The sequence below is a fragment of the Sparassis crispa genome (assembly GCF_003851025.1).
Source record: "Sparassis crispa DNA, contig_000011F, whole genome shotgun sequence".
Classification (NCBI taxonomy): Eukaryota; Fungi; Basidiomycota; class Agaricomycetes; order Polyporales; family Sparassidaceae; genus Sparassis; species Sparassis crispa.
Genome location: NW_020939757.1, coordinates 1,416,493 through 1,437,500, shown reverse-complemented (window position 1 = coordinate 1,437,500; position 21,008 = coordinate 1,416,493). Strand labels below are relative to the sequence as shown.

General features: G+C 50.1%; 9 protein-coding genes across 9 annotated transcripts; 3 read left to right on the top strand and 6 right to left on the bottom strand.

Annotated features, from left to right (window-relative positions):
• Positions 1-2,325: 2,325 nt before the first annotated feature.
• Positions 2,326-2,967, bottom strand: SCP_1104460 (hypothetical protein; the record flags this gene model as incomplete). Its single annotated transcript, XM_027762881.1, has 1 exon — positions 2,326-2,967. The coding sequence occupies one exon, from the start codon at positions 2,965-2,967 to the stop codon at positions 2,326-2,328; it is 642 nt and encodes a 213-aa protein (XP_027618682.1).
• Positions 2,968-5,457: 2,490 nt separating this feature from the next.
• On the top strand, positions 5,458-5,684 carry SCP_1104450 (hypothetical protein; the record flags this gene model as incomplete). Its single annotated transcript, XM_027762880.1, has 2 exons — positions 5,458-5,561; positions 5,612-5,684. The coding sequence occupies 2 exons, from the start codon at positions 5,458-5,460 to the stop codon at positions 5,682-5,684; spliced, it is 177 nt and encodes a 58-aa protein (XP_027618681.1).
• Positions 5,685-5,705: 21 nt separating this feature from the next.
• SCP_1104440 (hypothetical protein) lies at positions 5,706-7,111 on the top strand (the record flags this gene model as incomplete). Its single annotated transcript, XM_027762879.1, has 3 exons — positions 5,706-5,718; positions 5,769-5,903; positions 5,994-7,111. 3 exons carry the CDS (start codon positions 5,706-5,708, stop codon positions 7,109-7,111), a joined length of 1,266 nt encoding a protein of 421 aa, XP_027618680.1.
• Positions 7,112-11,541: 4,430 nt separating this feature from the next.
• On the top strand, positions 11,542-11,802 carry SCP_1104430 (hypothetical protein; the record flags this gene model as incomplete). The annotated part of the gene is made up of 1 exon (XM_027762878.1): positions 11,542-11,802. The coding sequence occupies one exon, from the start codon at positions 11,542-11,544 to the stop codon at positions 11,800-11,802; it is 261 nt and encodes an 86-aa protein (XP_027618679.1).
• A 1,869-nt stretch (positions 11,803-13,671) lies between these two features.
• On the bottom strand, positions 13,672-14,382 carry SCP_1104420 (hypothetical protein; the record flags this gene model as incomplete). Its single annotated transcript, XM_027762877.1, has 1 exon — positions 13,672-14,382. One exon carries the CDS (start codon positions 14,380-14,382, stop codon positions 13,672-13,674), a length of 711 nt encoding a protein of 236 aa, XP_027618678.1.
• Positions 14,383-14,583: 201 nt separating this feature from the next.
• SCP_1104410 (hypothetical protein) lies at positions 14,584-15,018 on the bottom strand (the record flags this gene model as incomplete). The annotated part of the gene is made up of 1 exon (XM_027762876.1): positions 14,584-15,018. The coding sequence occupies one exon, from the start codon at positions 15,016-15,018 to the stop codon at positions 14,584-14,586; it is 435 nt and encodes a 144-aa protein (XP_027618677.1).
• A 234-nt stretch (positions 15,019-15,252) lies between these two features.
• On the bottom strand, positions 15,253-15,909 carry SCP_1104400 (hypothetical protein; the record flags this gene model as incomplete). The annotated part of the gene is made up of 1 exon (XM_027762875.1): positions 15,253-15,909. One exon carries the CDS (start codon positions 15,907-15,909, stop codon positions 15,253-15,255), a length of 657 nt encoding a protein of 218 aa, XP_027618676.1.
• Positions 15,910-16,337: 428 nt separating this feature from the next.
• On the bottom strand, positions 16,338-17,933 carry SCP_1104390 (Transposon Ty3-G Gag-Pol polyprotein; the record flags this gene model as incomplete). Its single annotated transcript, XM_027762874.1, has 2 exons — positions 16,338-16,787; positions 16,845-17,933. The coding sequence occupies 2 exons, from the start codon at positions 17,931-17,933 to the stop codon at positions 16,338-16,340; spliced, it is 1,539 nt and encodes a 512-aa protein (XP_027618675.1).
• Positions 17,934-17,954: 21 nt separating this feature from the next.
• Positions 17,955-18,995, bottom strand: SCP_1104380 (hypothetical protein; the record flags this gene model as incomplete). The annotated part of the gene is made up of 1 exon (XM_027762873.1): positions 17,955-18,995. One exon carries the CDS (start codon positions 18,993-18,995, stop codon positions 17,955-17,957), a length of 1,041 nt encoding a protein of 346 aa, XP_027618674.1.
• Positions 18,996-21,008: the final 2,013 nt, after the last annotated feature.

Here is a 21,008-nt window from a genome sequence, read left to right as displayed (position 1 = left end):
AGAAAGACTATGTCGAAATCTTCCGCCTTGAAAAGTCATCAGACAATGAAAATAGGATTATAAAAAATTGCACAGTGCCAGCACATCATGCAAAGTTGTCACATGATCGTGAGTTTCCCACAGTCATGTGACCTCATGACTGCAGCGCATTCTCCAAGGTTCCTTTATGTCAGAGTCTCTCCACCGAAATGAGAGAAAACATTGACCAACTCATCTGTGTAGTTTTCATATCGTATCACTACAGACATATCGAACGCAGACCGCAAAATTCATATCAAAAGCAAACCACAAAAATTGATACTGTACAAAGACAACACATTTAGGGAGAAAAAGAAAGCATACAATGACCACACATATTGTACAAAGGGTAAGCGATGGGCAAGAAACAGAAAGCATATAACAACAACTGATATCGTACAAAGGGAAAGGAGTGGGTAACAAAGACACAGTATGATATGTCCTAAACTACTGCTGAATAACCTTCACCCAGGTGCCTTGGTTGAACTCCTTCAGAAGCCTGCCATCCTGCAGAGGCTCAAAGCTCCACTCAGCATGACAATGCTTGCAGCGATAGTAATGAGTCTGGGGAGAAGTGCCCTTACGATCGAAGAAGACGAAAGTGCCTAAGCGAAGACAAGTGTCGCACTGCATTGGAACCCGATTGCCATAGGGGCTGATCCTGGGATGATCCCAGATGTACTCTGAGATGGTCAGCTTGTAGGACTCTGCCCGTGCTCGCTTACACCTGGCCTTATCCAAATCACCAGTCGTCGCATCACCACAGCTGATGACACGATCCTGAGTGGTTCCTTCCAAGAGAATGACCCTGGAGTGCCTGCCCAATGGGCCTGAACTGGCGAGAAGTTCGCTCATCAGCAGGTCACCGACAGTGGCTCCTTCAATAAACACACGGCGCACGAATCCAAAAAAGAAGGGGGCCGCACTGATAGAAGACAGCACCGGTGCTGTGAATGCCAAAACCCGGGGGAGCTTGTAGCTAAATCGTGCATGTGTAAAAATGCTAATATCGAGTGGAGGGTAATGAGAAGACCGTACCGTGTACAAACTGTGACCAAGTCTTCCCCAGAAGCTGCCTTTGACACCACGGAACCACAAGCCAGCAGCGCAAATGTTGTCGGCACCTCTCGGGAGAGCGCCATCAGGTCTTCACAGACAACAAATTTGAAGAACTGTGACGAATCAGTGAATGCAAGGTCCCATCGGTCATGAGAGACTTACAGTATCAATTGTGCCTACCCAGTGGCTGCTGTAAAACAAGTCACTGGTGTCATTGTGCGAGTGTGTATAAATAAGAATTAGCATGCGGGTAGGCTTGTAGCTAGTGACACAGGAGAAGATCAGGATCAGCTCTGAGTCAATGCGAAAGGCAGATGACATATGATCGAATTTTCGACACTATGTCGAGCATATGAAGACGATGACCTTCTGTGGCCTCTGAGCCTTCCAAGTCAAAGACGACATCAAGCCGGTTTAGGAACTCTCTGCGGTCAACATAATAGGCTCGAAGATACTCCTCCACAAGATTGGCGATGGTACCATACTCAGGCAGTGAGCGCAGGTGCAGATGAACCAAAACCAAAGATGAGGTATCCAACCTTGCGGCCTGTGATATCTCAGGCTTGCCGAGGATCCGAAGACCTTTTGTCAATGGTACCCAAGGTTTTTCCGCAGATTGGACACTATACAGGCCCTGATAACCCTCAGACATCAGCTTCTGTGGGAGTAAAGAATGCATATAACCTACATGGTATACCTGCATCACACCACCGCCACGCTTTGTAGCGCAGACCGAACATTCAAACCACATCTGCTCAGTCATATTCCACTGCTGGAGATCTGGAATGTAATGCAAGCAAACAGCTCTGCTGCAGTTAGGACGGTCACAGTCGACCAAGTCTCCACCTTGTTGGCAGAGAAACCAATACTAGGTGCATTGAGTCAGCAAGACTCATATGTTGAAGAGAGAAAACACACCACATCAGAATTGGAGATGACATTGGAAACAACTGACACCAGGCTTGGCAGCTAAGAGACCACATGCAGGTCATCGGAGGCTTGTAACATTCCAGAGGCTAATATCATAAGAATAAAAATGCACTGCCGAAAATTGAACAACGCACCATTGTCGAGTGGACCACGTTCACCTGTCGGCAACCCCACAGACTTCTGTGCCATCTGAAAGACCTTGTGATGTTGACGCTTCGGTGGGTGAGTAGGAGGAGGCGTAGTTGGATTGGGGGTGAGTGCGCTGCACTCACGTTCACTAACAGCGGCAGCGGTAGACACTACAGGACCAGCCAAGAGTCAACTGCTTCGGCGTTGAGGGGCATCCACTTTAGCAGCAGATGCACATCCTTTCGGCCTGCGTATGACTCTGTGAGATGGGCGACTCTGAAAGACAGGTAAGGGCTGGACAGAAACACTTTGTTCATCCTCGTCATCGTCCTCGTCCTCGTCATCGTCCTCGTCCTCGTCATCGTCCTCGTCCTCGTCATCGTCCTCGTCCTCATCATTGTCCTCATCCTCATTCTTGTCCTCCTCCTTGCCCTTCTCCTCGATGACCTCCTTGATGCCCTCCTCGATGTCCTCCTCGACATCTGACACAGGTGTATAGCTCCGTGGCTGATGGATTGTCTCCTCCAATTCCTCGTCGATATTATCCAATTCATCAGTCTCCTCTGACTCGTCATTGGACAGAGGCGGGCTTCCTGTGCGATCGCGATTTACTACGAACATGTCACCTCGGTCCGAGTCGTCATCCAGAATCTCCCCCTTCAACTGACCAGCTTCATCGGCATCTTCATACGAACCTCTATGTGAAAGGCTCCCCCTGTCCTTTCCACTTCCCCTCGACTGGAACTGCTTCCAATTATCCACATCCATCATCTCGTCCACACTCGGAGTCGATTGTGACATAGCATCTTCTTGGGGGGTCATGTGAGGCATTGGTGAATGCATAGTAGAGTCTGTCATCAACATATCAAATGAAATGTTGCTTACTTGACAAACGTTTTCACTATTAGAAACATAGAAACATACCAGGTCTGTCCTTTTGCGAAGTTCAGCCAGGGGAGTAAGCCGGTGGTGCAGATCTACAGTATGAGATGCCTCCCCTGATTGGTTGATCGGCCGGATCGAGATTAAAAGCTTGATGCCGGTCCTGGCTTGTACCCACAGTCGCAAGATCCTCCGGGATTGAGTGCAGATTGGAGGTAAAGTGCCTGACACCAGACTGTGGGGTAGAGGTCTAATGGGCAGGCTGAGCAGACTGTGCGTGCTTCTCGGACTGGCTGTGCATGGTAGAATATACAAAAGCAGTGAAATAGATGTCTGAGAATAAGCAGGAGAGGCTCAGCAACTGAAATATAGCAGAGATCAGACAGTAAGGATAGAGCAAGAGAGAGAGAGAGAGAGAGAGAGAGATAAATCAGATTACAGTGATTGCAATCAAAAGGACTTGTGCGCGCGAGCCCATGGAGATCACGTGATATGCTTAGATGGCCGGACTTCCCGAAATCTAGTGGACAGTGGCTGAAATTTGATCGGAGTCCGAAAATCATCCAAATATAGCAATATTCCAGCCACCAGTGTACACCTTCTGCATATGGAAGGTGCTTGACGTGTCTGGTGTCTGGGGCACATGACCGAACAAACATGGCCAAATAGTTGGTTTTATGAGCTGGCGCAACTTCCTCTCTCTCTTCCTTCTCTACCACCACCATCCCCTTCCAGCAAGCCGGCCACAAGTGGCTGAGCTTTGTTGCTGCATGTTGCCATGGGCATGCAGTGTCAAAGCTCAGTTATTTGTGCATGCCTTTGTAAGGTGACTGTTTCTTTTCCTGTAGATAGTATTATGTAATATGCACTTTACTGACATCATCCCATGGCTGGTCTTTGGCCAGTCATGGGGTACATGTGGGTTTTGGGGGATCACCGGGCATGCGGCAGCGAGCTGCAGAGGGCTCTGCGTTGTGGGGGCGACCCACTCACATCCCTCACCTGGTACTTGAGATTTGGGGGATCACTGGGCATGCAGCGGCGAGCTGCAGAGGGCTCCGCATTGTGGGGGCAATCTACTCGCGCCTCTCACCCAGTATATACGGAAATTGGGGGATTTTGCACTTCGGTGCCAATGCGCTTCAGCGTACTTGCATCTAGGCTCATATGTGCTCTGCACATTACATTGTTGCCGGCCATCAGCCTTGTGCTGTGCAAGTCGTGCGTGGAGCCGCCATTGGCCTGCTCCACAAGGTCAGTCTTTTTAATTGACGACGGTCACTGCAGCGCGAGCAATGCAGCACGCAAGGTGAGCATTTTCTAACGTTTTCCGACTGTTTTCTGACTTCCTTTTGGTGTTTTGCAGATTGTATTTGTACTTTCCTTGTAGTCTATTTTCTTTCATTTTTCCCTTCTTCCTGGTGCTTGTGGCGAATGAGGGAGGGCCCGCCCTCAGTCATCACAAGTCACCTTTTGTTTTCCATCTTTGTAGTTAGAAAAAATTGTAATACTTGAGTTTGTATCCATGAAGCATGAATAAGGCGAAGCCATGCCGGTATGCCGGACGATGCACGGGCGCTTAAGTCACGTGATCACATCACGTGCCACCGTGTGCACTTTTTGAACCCTTGGCCCTGCCCAAATTTCCATCTTGTCTCTTCCCACCATCTGCTACAACAGCAATTCCAGTACTTTCCTCCTTTCAAAAGCCCCACTATCAATCATGGCTGGCAAAGCTCATTGGTCGAAGCCCTATGGCTCCATGATGGTGTTGTACTACCCTAAGTGGAGAGACAGCAAGCGTGGTGCACGTGCAGCTGTTGTGACAAAGGTCTCAGAGGCGATTACAGCAAGGGCGAATGCAAAGGGATGAGACAGGCCCAAGGTCAACACTCAAGTACGTCGACATGGTAAATTTTTTCAGTCTACATCTTCTCACTTCCTGCATAGCAAATTGGCAACTGGTTCGCAAATAATAAGGCTGCATTGGATCTCGGAATCATTCCCGGTACGACAGATTGCAAGTTCTCTCTCGCAGATGCTGAACGCATGGCCAAGGATGACGATTATCCCGATCCGACTGAAGGTGAAGGTGGGGCTGATCCCGCCACTGTGGACGGTGATGACGTAGAGCCATTCTCGGTGGAGGAAGATGCAGCTGATGTGTGAAAGAAGATGATGGGGCAGAAGTGGTCTTTGTGAAAGACTGCACACTGGGCATGGTGAGAGGAGCTGTTGGAAAGGGTTGGCCAGGAGCATCCTGATGCGAAGGATCAAGTTGAGAAATTGGTCTGGTATACCAAGGCATTTGTAGATAAATGGCATGACCTGACCGACGAGGAGTGAGATGAACTGAAAGTGCTTGCTGCGAAGAAGACGGAGGAGTCGCAGATGGATCGAGCTGGGCAAATTGCCTATGCTCAAAAGCATCTTGGCAGGATGAGTGAAGACTTCATCCAGACTGTGGAGACAAAGATGGGAGGAAAGGTTCTCATCCTCCTGGCCTTGCCGACAGAGAAGCCCACACAGATTCAGCACACCAAGTAAGTCTCGGCCATTATTATTTGCATTATTTTATTCACCGCCATCCTAGGCTTCAGTCACCTGATACTGGTGGCTTTCTGAAGTTCACCGACTCTGTCAATGACTGGCAGAAAGATTTGTGAAAGAAGTGGGGGATGTGGGCAATGAATGTTATGAGTAAGTCATACCCATGGAATATGAAGCAACATGCACTAATAAATGACTAGTTCCCGATGAGCTTAAGGATAATGATGCCGAAGAAGAGGATGAAATCGCACTCACCGATGTGCAGTATGAGATCGATGATGATGGCAATGCCATCATTCCTGCATTTGAGGAGAGGTGGAAGCTGACTCAAAAGCGTCATTTTGTCCGGGCCATTGTGACTCACCAGCATCATAAGCTTCATTCTCAAAAGTGAATCTGTATCCATGCTGATGATATACATGCAGGAAAGATTGTTGATTCCAAGCGTGCAAAGTGCCCTTGGAAGAAGATCAGTGAAGATGTCTGCAAGTACATTGATGAGGCATGTTGGCCGGACAGCGTGGTCTTTGCCGAACCTTGGAACATCAGTGTTGACAACATCGATTTGCTCCTCAAGCACTGGGCGAATCGACAGGCTATTGGCTCAGTTGCTTTCCAATTTCTGGTAGCAGCTGGTGGAGGTGATGCCGTGAAGCCCAGGGGAAAAAAGCAGAAAGACGTCACTGATATGAATGTTGGTGATTTGGCAGATGAAGGGGACCAGGACGACAACGATAATGAGGTGGAGGTCGAAGTCAATCGTCACACGAAGGGCAAAGGCAAGCAGCCTGCCATGAGGAAGAAGCATGTTCCCCCACATTCTGAGGAGGAGTTCGACTTGGATAATGTTTCCAGCAGCGAGGATGACTCAGTGGGGGTAAAGACAAAGGCTGCGATGAACAAGGCCAAGTCAATGCACACCGCCAATACTGCCTATGATGAGGAGGGATGGCAGCCATTTTCTGCACAGGATCTTGTCGATGTTCCTCGGACGGGAGAAGCGAGTTCATCTGGAGTTGCTGGTGCTCCGGCAGCAATTGCACATGCAAGGAAACTCTATCTGAGGATCGCCAATCACCCGGAAGATATTATTCTGTGGCCCAGGTCAATGATGGTTGATGCCGACTGGTATAAGCATGATGTTAGCAGAATTGTGATCCCTCCGCCAGCATTTTCACTTCCGGATCCCACTGAAAATGATGCAGCAGAGCTAGAGTGGGTTGACTGCCAGAAGGCGATTTTACTGACAACATCTGCCCGATTCCAAGGCATCAGGATACTTGACCTCGAACATATCGTTCAGCGACCATCAATGGCACAGTTGGATAATCCGGGATGTTTCGCTCCACGGTTGCTGGCTGATGACACCGCTGCTATTCCTGAAGAATATGTAAAGGTGTGGAAATATGAGCCTGGAGTATGGCAAGCTATCGAGCATCCTCTTCGAGAGCAATGGACGCTTGCAGGCAATTGGGTTGGTGGTCTTCCACGCATTGCGTCATCCTATAAAGCCTTTCTGCAATGGAATTCCCCTCTAATGTGAGCGGTTACTGTTTTGGTCCAACTGATCGGGTCTCATGCTTGTTATTAGCAATAATCCGGAAGATGGATCGCCTGCTTCGGCAACTCAGCGATCTGAATTTCTTTTATCTCTGTCTACCTTTAAAAAGTACAGGCTTCTTATCAAAGTCTGCTGACTCACTCCCGTAAGTCAATTTGCTTTCCGATAGATTATTCATCTGATCAGAGATGTAGTGTGTCACACTGATGCTCAAAGAATATCCTCGCCCAGCATGGGCATCATGGGAACTCGCACACTGTGAACTCCCTCCCAACTTCTGCACACTGAAGGGAATTGAGACCTTCTGTGCTTATATTGAGGCATGACCGTATCAGGGATTTGAGATGCTGACCTCAGCTTTGGAGCTCTCACTCATGACATTGGCAATTGGCTTGGTACTGTGATTCATCGCTGGGCATAATGATCCACAGACAGTTGCACTTGGCCTTGATGACACCCTCGTGTTGGAGCTTCGTCGACTATGTTGGCTCTTTGCACGGCAGATTCGTGCATATATGAAGACTGCATATGCAGAGGGCGGCCTGACAGCAGATGAATTCTCAGCATACTCAGCGATGACAGGCCTCGTGGAGGAGCCAGTGATCGTAGAGCATCGGATGGTGTGTATGCTGTGAAAGCAAATGGATAAGGCCGGTAGGTGGATTGGGCAAGGCCAACCTCATAGGTGCAAAAGGATCCGACGTTCTGTGAGGGATGTCATGGTTATGCTCTCCGCTGATGCAACTCTTAACGATGTTAACGAATATCTGACTGATGACTACATGCGACACTATCGGGAAAAGGTAGAGTCGGGTCCTGTGCGAACAGCAGAAGCTGCATGGCTGATCTCCCAACAGTTGATCAAGACTACATCAGCACCTGCCGATGCTCAAGCAGCCACGGCTGATAGCACTGCTGTGCAGCCACAGGTGAGGACATCCATCCATCTCCTTGATCATAGTGCTGAAGTTAAACAGGCCTCATTTCAGCTGCAACGTCGCCGAGCCTAGCCCACTCCTCCACCGGTAGAGTTTTTAGCTAATAGTGATGATGAACCGGCACCTCAGGAACGTCCGAAAACCCGCCAGCGACAACATCGTCAGCAGGCTCCTCCTGTTGCGGCCAGAGAGCCTCCAGAGGAGGATCAATTGCAAGAGGAACCCGCCAGGTTTTGTTGGCATGGTTTTTTATTGTCTTCACATTTGCTAATTGTGTTCATTTTTTAATCACAATAGATCTGCTGGAAAGAAGAGAACTCGGGCACAGGCCAAAGATGGAGGCACTGCTCCCAGTACCTCCAGTGCTGTTGTTCCACATCGCACTGACCGAGTGACTGTAGCAACAAGGAAGGCTCAAGCAGCTGCAGCTGAGGTGACAGCAGTGACAGAGGCAACACCTGCTCAGGCGGCAAAGGCCAAGGCTCCTGCATGAAAAAAGAAGGGATCTCGGAAGTAGATATAATTTGCGCATTGTTATAACCTTGTCATGTTATGCAATATGAGAATCACGTTTTTTATGATTTGCACGAGGTAGAAAATCATATGACCAACACCAGGCAGCCAGCAAAATGATTACTCATTCATCACGTAATTTGTATTTCATGGAGCATGCGGCCTGCACATGTTGATAAAGAGATTGCTCGCCACTTTCTTCTCCCTTGCTTTATCCCCACCACTTTCACCGGCATCACAATGTCTCCAAGAAGTCAAAAGCAGTTCAGGAAATCGAAGCACCATTGCAGTTCAATTGAGGATGTTGACCTTGTAGAGGTCCGGGCACGCCGGGGCAGAAAGTGAGTGATGCGAGCTGTGCAAGGTACACCAAAGTCGAGTCCTGAGACAGGAAGGAGGAAGGGTACAGCTGTAGAAGGACCAAGCCGGACTTTAGCTGCGCCCTCTGAAAATCACATTATTGGTGATGATGGCCTGGATCCATTTGCTCTGGAACCGCTGTCAACTAGGACACGTAGTGGCAAGGTGAGTGAAAAATGATGGAGATGATGTTTGCTCACTTTTTCCACATTGTAGTCACAACAGGACCTGATGCATTCATGGCTTCCCTATCGGGCTGAGTATCTGTTGGAGATATTGGGCATGGAGACACCTCCGGAGGATCGTGGATGCACTAATTGCAATGCACCTGATGGCCAGTTTCATTGTCGAGACTGCTGGGAGGATCATTTTGAATGTCTCCGATGCTGCCTTGATTCACATCGCTGACAACCATTTCATCGTCTCGAATGCTGGGTTCAGAATCAGTTTGTCAAAATCTCTCTGGCTTCAATGGGGTTCGTCCTTCACCTGGGGCATGGCAGAAATGTATGTCCATGTGGATTTGGTGTTCAAGATGGATGGGAGGATGTCATTAATCTTGGGGGAGATCTCGGGCTGCAGCTGGAAGATGAAGGCCAGGTACATTTTTTGGGTGAAGATGTCGTAGATGATCGACAGGAGGGAGAGGTGATTATTGCTCCATGCAATGGAGTCTATGTGCAAAAGGTAAAATGGTGTATATGTCCTGATGCAGCTCCTCGCCACATTCAGATGCTTCGAATGGCCCTTTATCCTGTCAGTCAGCTTCGCCCCAGAACAGTGTTCACCTTTGATGTCCTCAAATATTTTAGTATTGATGCCATAGTTTGCAACACCTCAGCATCCAGGTTCTACACCAAGATGCGACAGTTAACCAATAATGCTGCACCCCAAACTGTCCCTGTGAGTAATCTTAGTTATATGATAAGTCTCTTGGAGGTAATCTGTCTGTTTTAGGACCGTTATAGGGAACTCATGAGGGTTTCCCGCCAGTGGCGAGATATTGCAGTTCGGAAATGGTTTGGCTTTGGCCATGGCCTTCTTAAGAGCCCAGGTTGTGGGGAGTTGGCTTATTTTTGTCCGGCTTGCCCCCAACCATGTCTCAATTTACCTGAGAATTGGCAAGAAGATCCTGAAATGTGAGTGTGATAATAAATGATTTTAGAGCTCTGACTGAAATTCAAGATAAAGTGGTGTGTATCGTCGCATAATAGTGGCAGATGGAAACTTCACCTTGGAGCATATGAAGATGCGTCAGCCTGAGAATGATGTGCCTCTGACTAATGGTCAAGGATTCATGGTTGATGATGTGGAGTATCAAGATCATTTGAAGTGCAGTAAAGAAACTATTGAGGTGCATGCAATAAGATGAGTTGGAACTGAAATTGAGCTCTGGGAGATATCTGCAGAAATCTAGATGTGCAAATCACCGTGCTGTGAATTAGGCCAATGCTAATCGCCATAATCTGGAGGCCACAGGTGTTGGAGCATGTGTCTGTGCTCACCATGGGTGTGTCATACACCATTCAGTGGTTGACTTCCAAAAAGGAGAGAGGTAAGCGTATTCCAACCGATCACATCTCCTTTGCCAAACATTCCATCTCTGCATGACTGTCAGACAGATGAACATAGACTACTCCATCTGCCAGGCCCTTCTATATAACACTGAAGAGCTCCAGTTCATGGATGTGTGCTACGATGTCGCATGTCAGTGGTGAATTCACTTTCTGGAGCGCGTTGCGGATAGCAAATATCTGAAGGTTGCAGACAAGATAAAGATCATTGCCTATGTGGGGAAGTTCCACCTTGGGGCCCACATTGCAGAGTGTTTTGCCAAGTTCTCCTTAAACTTCAGAAAAGACATGGGTGAGATTGAGGGTGAGGTTGTGGAGATGCTGTGGTCCAAAATGAATGGCACAGGTCCTTCAACACGTGCAATGACCAAGGCACACCGATGAGAGGTTCTGGATGATCATTTTCGAGACTGAAACTGGATGAAGCTGCTGGGCATTGGTGGGCACTGTTCTTTTGCTGTTGCGCTGATGAGGGTTAACAGTACTTCAGTGAACATGCTCCGAACCAAGTATTCCAAGGCTGTCAAAGGTGAATCTGAAATGGAGCAAGAGTTTGTTGATCTCTCAACCACGATGACCGAGGACGATATCAAAGTGTGGACTGAGCAGGAGACCGTGGCTATGCGAGAGCGTGGTGATAAGTTGAACATATACAATGTCAACTTGGAGAAGGGTATGTGCATTCTCCAAGCCAGATTTCGTCTGATTGAGCAAACTGAGCCATAGCTCCATCTATGGGTGATATTCGCCTTCTGCTCACGACAGAAGAAAGACAGTCACCCAATGAGGAGAATAGAGTCCAGGAAAGTGGAACAGTAACCTGGTTAAGCACTGGAATAAATATCGAAAAGACACAGTGAGCCAGTTGACATTCACTTTCATCTCTTTGCTCAGTCTGTGCTTCAGAAATGACATACAAGTAATGGCAAAACACCTCACCAAGCGAAGCTCCACCACAGACAAGAATTTGGTGGAGACGAAGTGAAATTTGCTGCAGAAAAGAATTGATGGATTTCACAATCGCGCAATGGCGCTATTAGATGGTGAAAACATTGAGCACTTAGAAATCTCCTCTAATGAGGTGGCAGATGAAGAGGGTTGGACCATGGAGGATGTGAAGGAGAACCCAGAAGATATTGAAGAGGAGGTGTTGCCAGAGAACATCACTCTCCTGCTTCCCTCCTCACTTGGCATTGAGCAATGCAAGATGGTGGGATGGGAGAGCATTGCACAGCAGGAGTTACAGCTACGGGTTGGCCAAGCCAATGACTGTCTTGAAGACTTGTGACTCTTGTTAGGTCACAAGTCTTTGCTTTTGGACCAAATTCAGGCACAATAAGTCTCAATGGCACAAAACCCGAAATGCAGCTGAGCTCAGGAAGATTGGTCAGCAAGAGCGCAAAATCATTAGACGATACAAGCGTGCTAGGAAAGCTCTGATCTGTTTAGGAGCAAGTGAACAGTTGTTGACATGATATCTTGACATTCAAAAGGAAGACACGAAGATGCCTGGAGATATTGTGGAGCAGAATAGAGTTGGGCAGAGGAATGATAGATTGGCATGGTTTTGGAAACTTGGAGGTGAGAATGCTCGAAATGCATGGGGGGAAAGTGTGAACAATAATATGGAAGACGTCGGTCAAAATGCCATGAAGGAGGGTGAGTGACTATCTGTTTATGCCTGGTCAAACTTATTCACAGATGGTAATCACCATGTCAGTTGATTGAGTTAACTGGCTGAGAGCAAAGGCACGATACACAAGGTACAAGAAGGAGGTACCGAAGGTGCGACATGAGATGTTATGGACTGTCCTGTGGTTTGAATGCAAGCAGCATGAGTGACAGACCAGGGAGATGGAGGCAGTGAATGCAGGTCTACGTGGTCATGCATCCTATGCAGCAAAGCAAGGTGCAATGTGGAAGGACTTTGCACTTCAATCACAGCAGGCATTCAATGGTCAAATGATTGTCAGGTAGTCTGCGAGTTGCAAAGGTAGATATGCAAAATTAGCCAATAAATGTGTGTGACTGGCTATGTAGATTTGGACGAGTGTATCCTCCGGGACCTTAAAGAAGCATGGTGTCAGCAAGACCTTTAAGTTTGGATGCCTTAGCCTGGAGCACCATTTGTGTAGAAAGTTATACAGCCATGGCCAGAGTGTGGAAAACTCTCTATAGAATGAAAATTTCTAAATCATCGGCTGAGGCCACCATTTTCACAAACACTATATAGGGCATCCTTGGCCAATGCCAAAGTTCAGCAGACCTTATATAGAACAGAAATTCCAGGACGCTCGGCCAAGGCCACCATTTCCACAAGGAACTATATAGGATCTTTTTAGCCGAGGCCAAATTTCAAACAATCCTATATAGAATGCAAATTTCTCGACCCTTGGCCATGGCCAAATTTCAGGAGATGCTATATAGGATCGAAATTTCATGTGCCTTGGCCAAGTGGACCATTTACACAAAGATTCTATATAGGTCCACTTGGCCAAGCCCAACTGTTTGCAAACTCTATATAGGATTGGAATTTTATGACTCTTGGCCAATGGCACGATTTCAGCTATAATATATATAGAGACATGGCGGCTGACCCCAAAATGCCCGACAACCTATATAGACTTCAAATTGCGCCTCTCTTGGCTAACTCCCAAATATGCGACTCAGTATAATGGGGGAGGGCGAGGCCTTATCACACCGAACCTCAGATACAGTGCACCAAGCTCTATTCTGGAGCGTCATGCGTGTATCAAGGTCGTGGTGTGTTAAGTCTCTGACTTCAACACACCGACGAGCACTCGATACACGCAGAGTGCATACAAATAGTACACAACAATTATGTAATATATGATGAGATTAGATAAGATTAGGGCACAAGTACCACTTGGTACTTGTGCCCTGCAATACAACAGCAGCACGTTACACCCTCCCCCACTGGACACGTTCCACGGGACCATAGCACTGACTGCGCCATCGAATGGATGACGCAGGCGGCAATGCGAGGCGGTACGGTAGGACGAGGCAAGGCGACGGGCAAAGGCGACAACAGACACGGCCAGAACACACAGGTGGGTTGCGGGCACACGGAGGGTACGCATCACATCCCCAGCCGTGGCCCACAGTGGCACGTCAATGGGGGGCACGCCAGCGTGAGCTAGTGGCCACCCATGTCATGGTCAGGATCACCAGCCTTGGGGGTCACTCCGGGGTTGGGGCCCAGCTGACTGCTGTCAGCAGGGGCGTTGCCAGCGCCGGGTGTGGGTGATTCGGGGTCTGGCGGCTGCATCGCCACGTCCTTGTCGACAAGTGATAACAACTCGTGGGTCGGGGGTATCGGCTGAGCGCATCCATCACGAAGGTCCGCTGAGAAGTGTCCCTCGAATGGGGTCACGTCTTCGAGAACCCGTCCGAGGATGTAGTTGCGGTGTCGACGGTGGAACTCCTCGAGGAATCCAATCTGCATGGGATGGAACCCGCGGGCAGCATACCATCGTGCAACATCATATATGGACGAGTTTTGGGCGAATGAGCGGGGAAACGGGGCCGGCTCGTTGTTGTTTGCCACGGGGTAATGTCTGACCTGTACAATCCATGCATACAGCTCGGAGATGGAGAACAGCTCCGCAGTGTGCTCAATGAACACATTGCGGGCCATCGCTGGTACACCTAGTGGAATGATGGGGGCCATGCGACGTGCAAGCCACATCGCCTCCAGGTCCTGGTGTAGTGGGGCCTCCGAGCGATTATTGTTCAAGTGCCTGATGGCCCAGTGAACCTGTCTCGGGTTCTGTGCATACCACGCCACCCACTCGTCGAATGTCGACGAGCTGGTGGGGTTGGTCATCCGACGAGGAGGGGGAACCATCAGCGGGTGAATCACTCCGGAGCTGCCATGATGTCACCACGACATGAGTAGGTTCATCATGCCGTGGGATGCAGTCAAGTGTCCATCTTGCTGCATCTGCCGGATGAGGTCGGTCACCTGGGTGTGCGCGCCATCGTCGCCATCGTGTGCCACATCGATGATGCACTGCGAGTCGTGGACGTACCGGGGTACAAAGTTGTATCACTCGGTCGCCTTCCACGGTTGTGTGTTGACCGGGAGAGGGAACAAATCGGGCCAGTTGTGCGGGGCCAGCGAGACATCGTTATCGGTGTCTGATGGCCGCGGCACTGTCTTCCCTTTGTCGTTGCTCCTCGATGCTCCTTGCCTGGGCAGGTTCATTGGGCCGCGGTTCCTCTGGCGCTGTTTGTTGAGCCGCTGGACCTCGACGTTGTTGGGCTCGTTATCACCATCTGTGGACGGCTCCGACTCCGACTCGTCATTGTCAATGTGCTCATAGGCCTGCTGCGCACGTGACTTTACAGGGGCAGGAGCGGGACCAACTGGGGGTCGCAGAACATAGCCAGCCAGCGGTCCCGATGTAGGACCGGTCGGCGGTCCAGGGGCACCACTCCTTGGTGGTGGCCCTGGGGGCATGTGTCTCAGTGGTGGGGGCATTCTTGGGGTGTGGTGTGTGGCTGAGCTCGGCCTACTCGCCGCGGCGTAGAGCACGTATCGCTGTGCTCCCCCGGTCAAGTATCACGCTGGGGATCGACATCGCGATCCGCTCACATTCGATGGTGGTGAGTACCGGCGCGAGCTGCTGTTCGTTGATGGGGGGGAATACCTTCGCTCCCTCGGGGGAGGTAGGTATTCCAGTGGAGATGGTTGTCTCCATGGAGCCCCGCTCGGTCACCCGCAATAGTCCGGGGGCGATCGAGGTCGGGAACTTGACACGATCTGCCTGAGGAGGTGTTCACGCTCCCTTAGTAGGTCGTCGATCTGTCGTCGCTGTGTGGTTGCTTCTGTTTCCGCCGCATGGAGTTGCGCTTGCAGCTTCGTGTTGTGTTGCTGCATGGGAACATCACCATGTCCTCCCCCTTCTGAGGCCGTGTAGGTCTGGAAGTGCTCCCAGAACAGGTGCTGCTCAGCATTGAGCGCATCTGTGTGGGCTTCCTGATAGAGGGCCGTGTTGCGTGCCATTGCAATATGTTGGAGGTAGCTGTAGCACACAGTGCACACCTCTGTGTGGTATAGCGTGAACTGGTGGGTCCCAAAAGAGACCCACCATTCCATCACTGTCAGGATCGGCGGTGGTGGCAGCATCACTGCTGCATTCCCAGCACCCGTGGGTGCTGTGGTCGTCAATGTAGTTGCGATCGCTGGGGCCGCCATTGATCGTATCGCGATCGGTGGTGGTGGTGGTTGCTGTAGGGCCTGTGGCATCACCGCGGTTCTGAATTGGAGCTGCGGGGATGTCGACCTTGGTCGGCCTTGCTGTTGTGTGGCGGGGCGGCTTGTTGTCGCCTCGTCATCATCGGTTTCCATAGGCAGGGTTGGTTGGGACATGGTGGTAGGAGTGTGGGAGTGGTGGCCTTGCCACACGTGTAGTTACACGAGCAAGTGCCAGCATCTCACATGATCTGTCACGTGGACATGACGTGTACATCCTTTGATGTTATACGCATCCGGTCCTCCATTTATGGTTATTTTTTCTTTCATTTCACAGGTGGCGCGGCCTTACATGGCAGCGCTCTCCAGTCCTTCACACCCATTAGTGTGAAGTACTCGTTGAGCGCGGCCAATTCCTTGCAGTGGGCGTATGGCTCCCATGTATGGTCGCCTAGCGTCCATCGCACATGGAATTCGATTTTATTGCCATCTCAGCGATGGCCTACAATTTCATCCACTAGCCATTCCATTTCCGCATCCTCGCCAAAGTCGTAGTACGACTTTGCCTCACGGTGCGGAAACAACACGTCGTCATTGGACTCGTGTCATCGGAGTAGCGAAACGTGGAATATAGGTAGGATACGCCGGTCCTTCAGTTCTTGCAGAAATTCTAATGTGTAGTTAGAGGTTGCCGCATGAACGTCGGTGATCTCGTATGGTCCAATAAATTTGGGCATCAGCTTCCTCGCACGACCCTTAGGTAGTGCGAGGTTCTGCGTGGATAGATACACCTTCGATCCAGTCATAAACTCCGGCTCCTTCTGCTGTAGTTTATTGGCTTGGAACGTTTGGTGTGTACAGCTCTCGATGATGGCATCATGCACCATCTCGAGGTTGGCCAATGCTCGTTGGGCAAATTCCTGCATGCCCACGAATTTCGTGGTTCCGTGCAGGCCTCCAATCATTCGCGGCAAGTATCCATAATTAAGTTCGAATGGGGCAAATCCTGTGGTTGCGCTCGTGGCTGAGTTCAACACGAACTCAACCATCGGGATCTGGTCTATCCAATCTAATTAATTGGGAGACACGATGGACCGTAGGATTTGGGATACCGATTGGATGGTCCGCTCGGACAGCCCGTCGGTTTGCGGATGGAATGACGTCGACATGAGTAGCTTCGCACCCAGGAATCGATGTAGTTCACGCCAAAATTTCGACGTGAACTTCAAGTCCCAGTCCGAGACGATGGACTTGGGCATCCCATGTAGTCGCACAATTTCTCGGACATAGAGCTCAGCTATGTCCGAGGCCGTGCTCGTCATATTCACGGGGACCAGATGTACCATTGATGTAAGGCGACATATGACTACCCATAGGTAGTCATATCCCTTTGATCGCGGAAACGGACCGACGAAGTCCATTGCTATCGAATTCCACGGAAACCATGGAATCAGCACGGAATGAAGTAATCCTGCTTGCAGGTGATTGCGAGGCTTTGCCGTTTGGCAGGCCCCACACGTCACGCAGAATTTTTCGATATCACGTCCGATCCTAGGCCACCAGAACCACTGTCGGATGTATTCCGACGTCTTCTGTGGGCCGTAGTGTCCTATGGTCGTGTGCCCTCTATCGATGATGATCTCGGTCATCATTCGATGATGGTACAGAACCCTCGGGATGCAGATAACTTCTTCATCCTGGCAGTTTTTTGTGTATATTGTCTTGTCCCGGATTACGAAGGTGCTGAATTCCATAGGGGATTCAACGACCTTCCTAAATAATGGGTCCTCGCCATAGCCCTTTTGGACTGCGGCCAGGAACGGGGTATCCTGTTCCAAGCGGGCCTTCAGTGGAGGTCCGTTGGTGCATGACTCAGCAATCGTCGGATCCTCGTCCTTTGCGCCTGTGGTTGGCATTACTAGGGGCAGGTGGGAGGCCATTTCGCTGGCCTCCTGATCCCTTGACTCCTGCACCTCCTTGGGCAGCTGTGCTGAGCACTGGATTGTTCCGGTGCACAGCTCAGCAATATGGTTGGATGGTAGGTCATCCCACTCAGGGTCTAGATGAGCGTCTGCATTTGCATAGTCCTGGATGGGTGCGAATTCATCCGCATTGTCGTTCTCATAGTACCTAGATAGACAGTCCGCGACCTTATTGGTCGCGCCTTCTATGTACTGGATTTTGTATTGGAATCGAGACATGTACTCATTCCAACGAATCTGTCAATTCGTTGGATTGGTTACGCCTTCGAAATACTTCAATGCCTGGTGGTCGGTTGCGATCACTATCGGTCGGCCAAGTAGTTTGTTCTCCCATTTGAGGAGAGCTTCCAGTATCGTGAGTGCCTCGTGCTCATAGGTCTTATAAGCACGTTGCACACTCGTGAATTTCTTCGACAGGAAGCCAGCTGGGCGACAGGTTCGCCAGTCTGGTCCCTGTCCATACATCACTCCAACACCGTATAGCGATGCATCAGATATCACCCAGATGGGTTCTGGTTGACGTGGGTCAATTGGCTTCAGGATGGGTGCCTTGCACGCCAAAGCTTTGATCATTTCAAAGCATTTGGTGTGCATTGGGCACCACACGAATGCTCGGTCATTGTGAGCCATGTCCGACAATGGCGAGGTGTACGCCGTTACGTTGGGCATGAAGTGTCCTAGGTAGTTCACGAGCCCTAGGAAGCGTTGTACTTCTTTGTAAGATCGGGGTATTCGCCATTCACGAATACGGCTCATCTTGTCTGAGTCTGCGTAGAGTCCTTGGTCATCGATTAGATGACCTAGGCAGTCCATGCTCCGTGAATATAGTTCGCACTTCGTCTCGCTAAGGTAGAGCTTTGCCTCCCTCAGCTTACAGAATACAATTTCCAGGTGGTGTTCGTGCTCTTCGATTGTATCAGAGAACACGAATATGTCATCGAGGTATACATGAACATATCGTCCGATGCAGTCATGGAATATCAATGTCCTGAGGCTTTGGAATGTCGCTGGGGCATTGCAATCGCCTTGTTGCATGACGTGACTTACGAATGTACCATATGAGGTGGAGAACGCTGTTTTCCAGACGTCCTCTGCTGCCACCCATATTTGTTCATACGCATCGGACAAGTCAATCTTCGACCAGTATTTGGCATGAGACACGTCCATGCGTATCTGGTCCTGGTCCGGGAATGGAGTTACGTCCTTTACGGTGTTGTCATTGCGTTTACGCGCATCGACAACTGTCCGTAATTTTCCACTCTTCTTCATAATGCATATCATGGGCACTGCCTGGGGAGCCTGCTTGGACTCCCACCAGCCAGCATCCTGGTATCATTGGATTTTCATTAGGAGCAATGGCTTCATTGTGTCGGCACATCTTGGTAATCACAGTCGATACTGCTCATTGTCATTGATGAGCGGTATTCGATGGTTGATCTCATGGAACGGTGGAAGGATTGGGGGTGGGGGACACATTATGTCCTTTGTCTTCTCCATCCAGGCTTTTCGGCATTCTTGTAGTTTCTCCTCAGACGCTGTTGCATCTGATGGTTCTACAAGCGTGGCGCGAATTTCTTCGTTTTTACGATGTTCATTCAGTTCGAACGCCATTAAGTCATTTAGACCTAATGGGTTTGGCTGACCGAACTGGTCCCATCTTAGTTTGTCCATCGAGTGTCTAGTCGGTGCGAACTTCTCCGAGATGTCAGGGAAACAGTCCTTTTTGGGCTGTTTCCTGTTTCTCGTGGTTGATTTTTCTTTCACCTTGACATTTCCATCATTCCCCTCCCCTCTTAGGACTGTCCCCGGTTTCACACCATGAGACTGGGGTGGCTTTGCGGCCATTGGTCTCGTTGCGGGGTCCTATTGCGGGTTGTCCGAGGTGATGGCGGTAACGGTACCGACATTGTTGTGCATGTGGTATTGTGAGTGCGACATATCCTTGCAATTCGCAATGATTGTGGCCTCGTCCACTTCTGTGTAGGTTGGTATTTTTTGCCGTTGGATCGATATGGTGCGGTTCTCGAAGTCGAGGACCACACCATATTTATGCATGAACACTGTGCCTAGTACAGCGTCATATCTATCGATATCGACGACGTCTAGGTAGTGTTGTGCCTTTACTGGGCCTATGGAGATTGTGGGTCGTGCACCATAATTGATGCGCGTCCTACTTCCCTTGGTGCCCAGTTGGAGACCTGTTTGGTCGTCCAGGTCGATTCAGTCCGCCTTCGAGATGTACGCCATTTTCGGAGAAATGGAGTCCGTTGTGCACCCCGAGTCGAATAGTGTATAGGTCTTGATCCCATTGATCAGGACCTCTGCACATAGTGTTCATTGTGTCTGTGGGTTTCTCTGAGGCTGCATGGCTGAATCGGTCAGGTGTCGTACGCGTGAGTCGTACAGCCATGCATTCCTCGAGGCTCGTGCGTCTGTTGCGTGTTCGCTAGCGTGGAGGTGTACAGTCTGCGTACACTTTCCAGGCTTGTGTTGACACATGACGCCGAATCTCATTGATCCCAGGTGAACGTCGTAGTCATCATTCCAGCCATCATCTCCAGATGGGGGTTCACGCTCATCTGCCGATGAGTACTGTGATCCCTCTGGGGCCCAATCCGACTCAGGATATGTCTGGTATCCTGTGTCATTCTGGTAGGGCCCTTCATTTTCGTCAGTTTCGGGGGTCATCTCCTGTGGAGCCGGCTCCTGAACTGTAGCCTCCGGTTCTGCCGGTTCTTGGTTTGCTTGTTCCTCATCCTCGGAGTGGTCATTGACTACACGTTGTGCGTGTAGTCGCGCTGGCCGCGGTTTACCGTAGTTCAGGCATGTCGGGTCTGTCGAGAAGTGGCCCTTGCCGCCGCAGGAATAACAAGTGACGTTTGCATTCATCGCCTTGTTATTCGCTGGTGGTCTCAATCCCGAGACTGCCGGGTTTGTAGTAGGACGACCGCCCCCATGATCCGTCGCGTGGGTTCGTCATTCTACGGCCAGCATTACCAGCCTGCCATGCATGTCCTGGGTGTGCCCCTCCTCGTCCTTGTCCTTGCGGGCAGTAGCTAGGTCATGTATCTCCCATCGATGATATCATCGGCGCGAGGAATGACACGGCCTTACTTGAACTCTGGGTCCCCGTATGGTCCCCGGTCTTCTGAGGCTGTCGGCGGTCCTTGTATGTACGGTATTGGTCCAGCCATCCGTTGCCCTGTTCGATCGCCAAAGCCGATCGATACAGTGCATCGATGGTGTGTTTCTCAGGTGATAGTAGGTGGGCTAGACACATTACTTCTACCATCG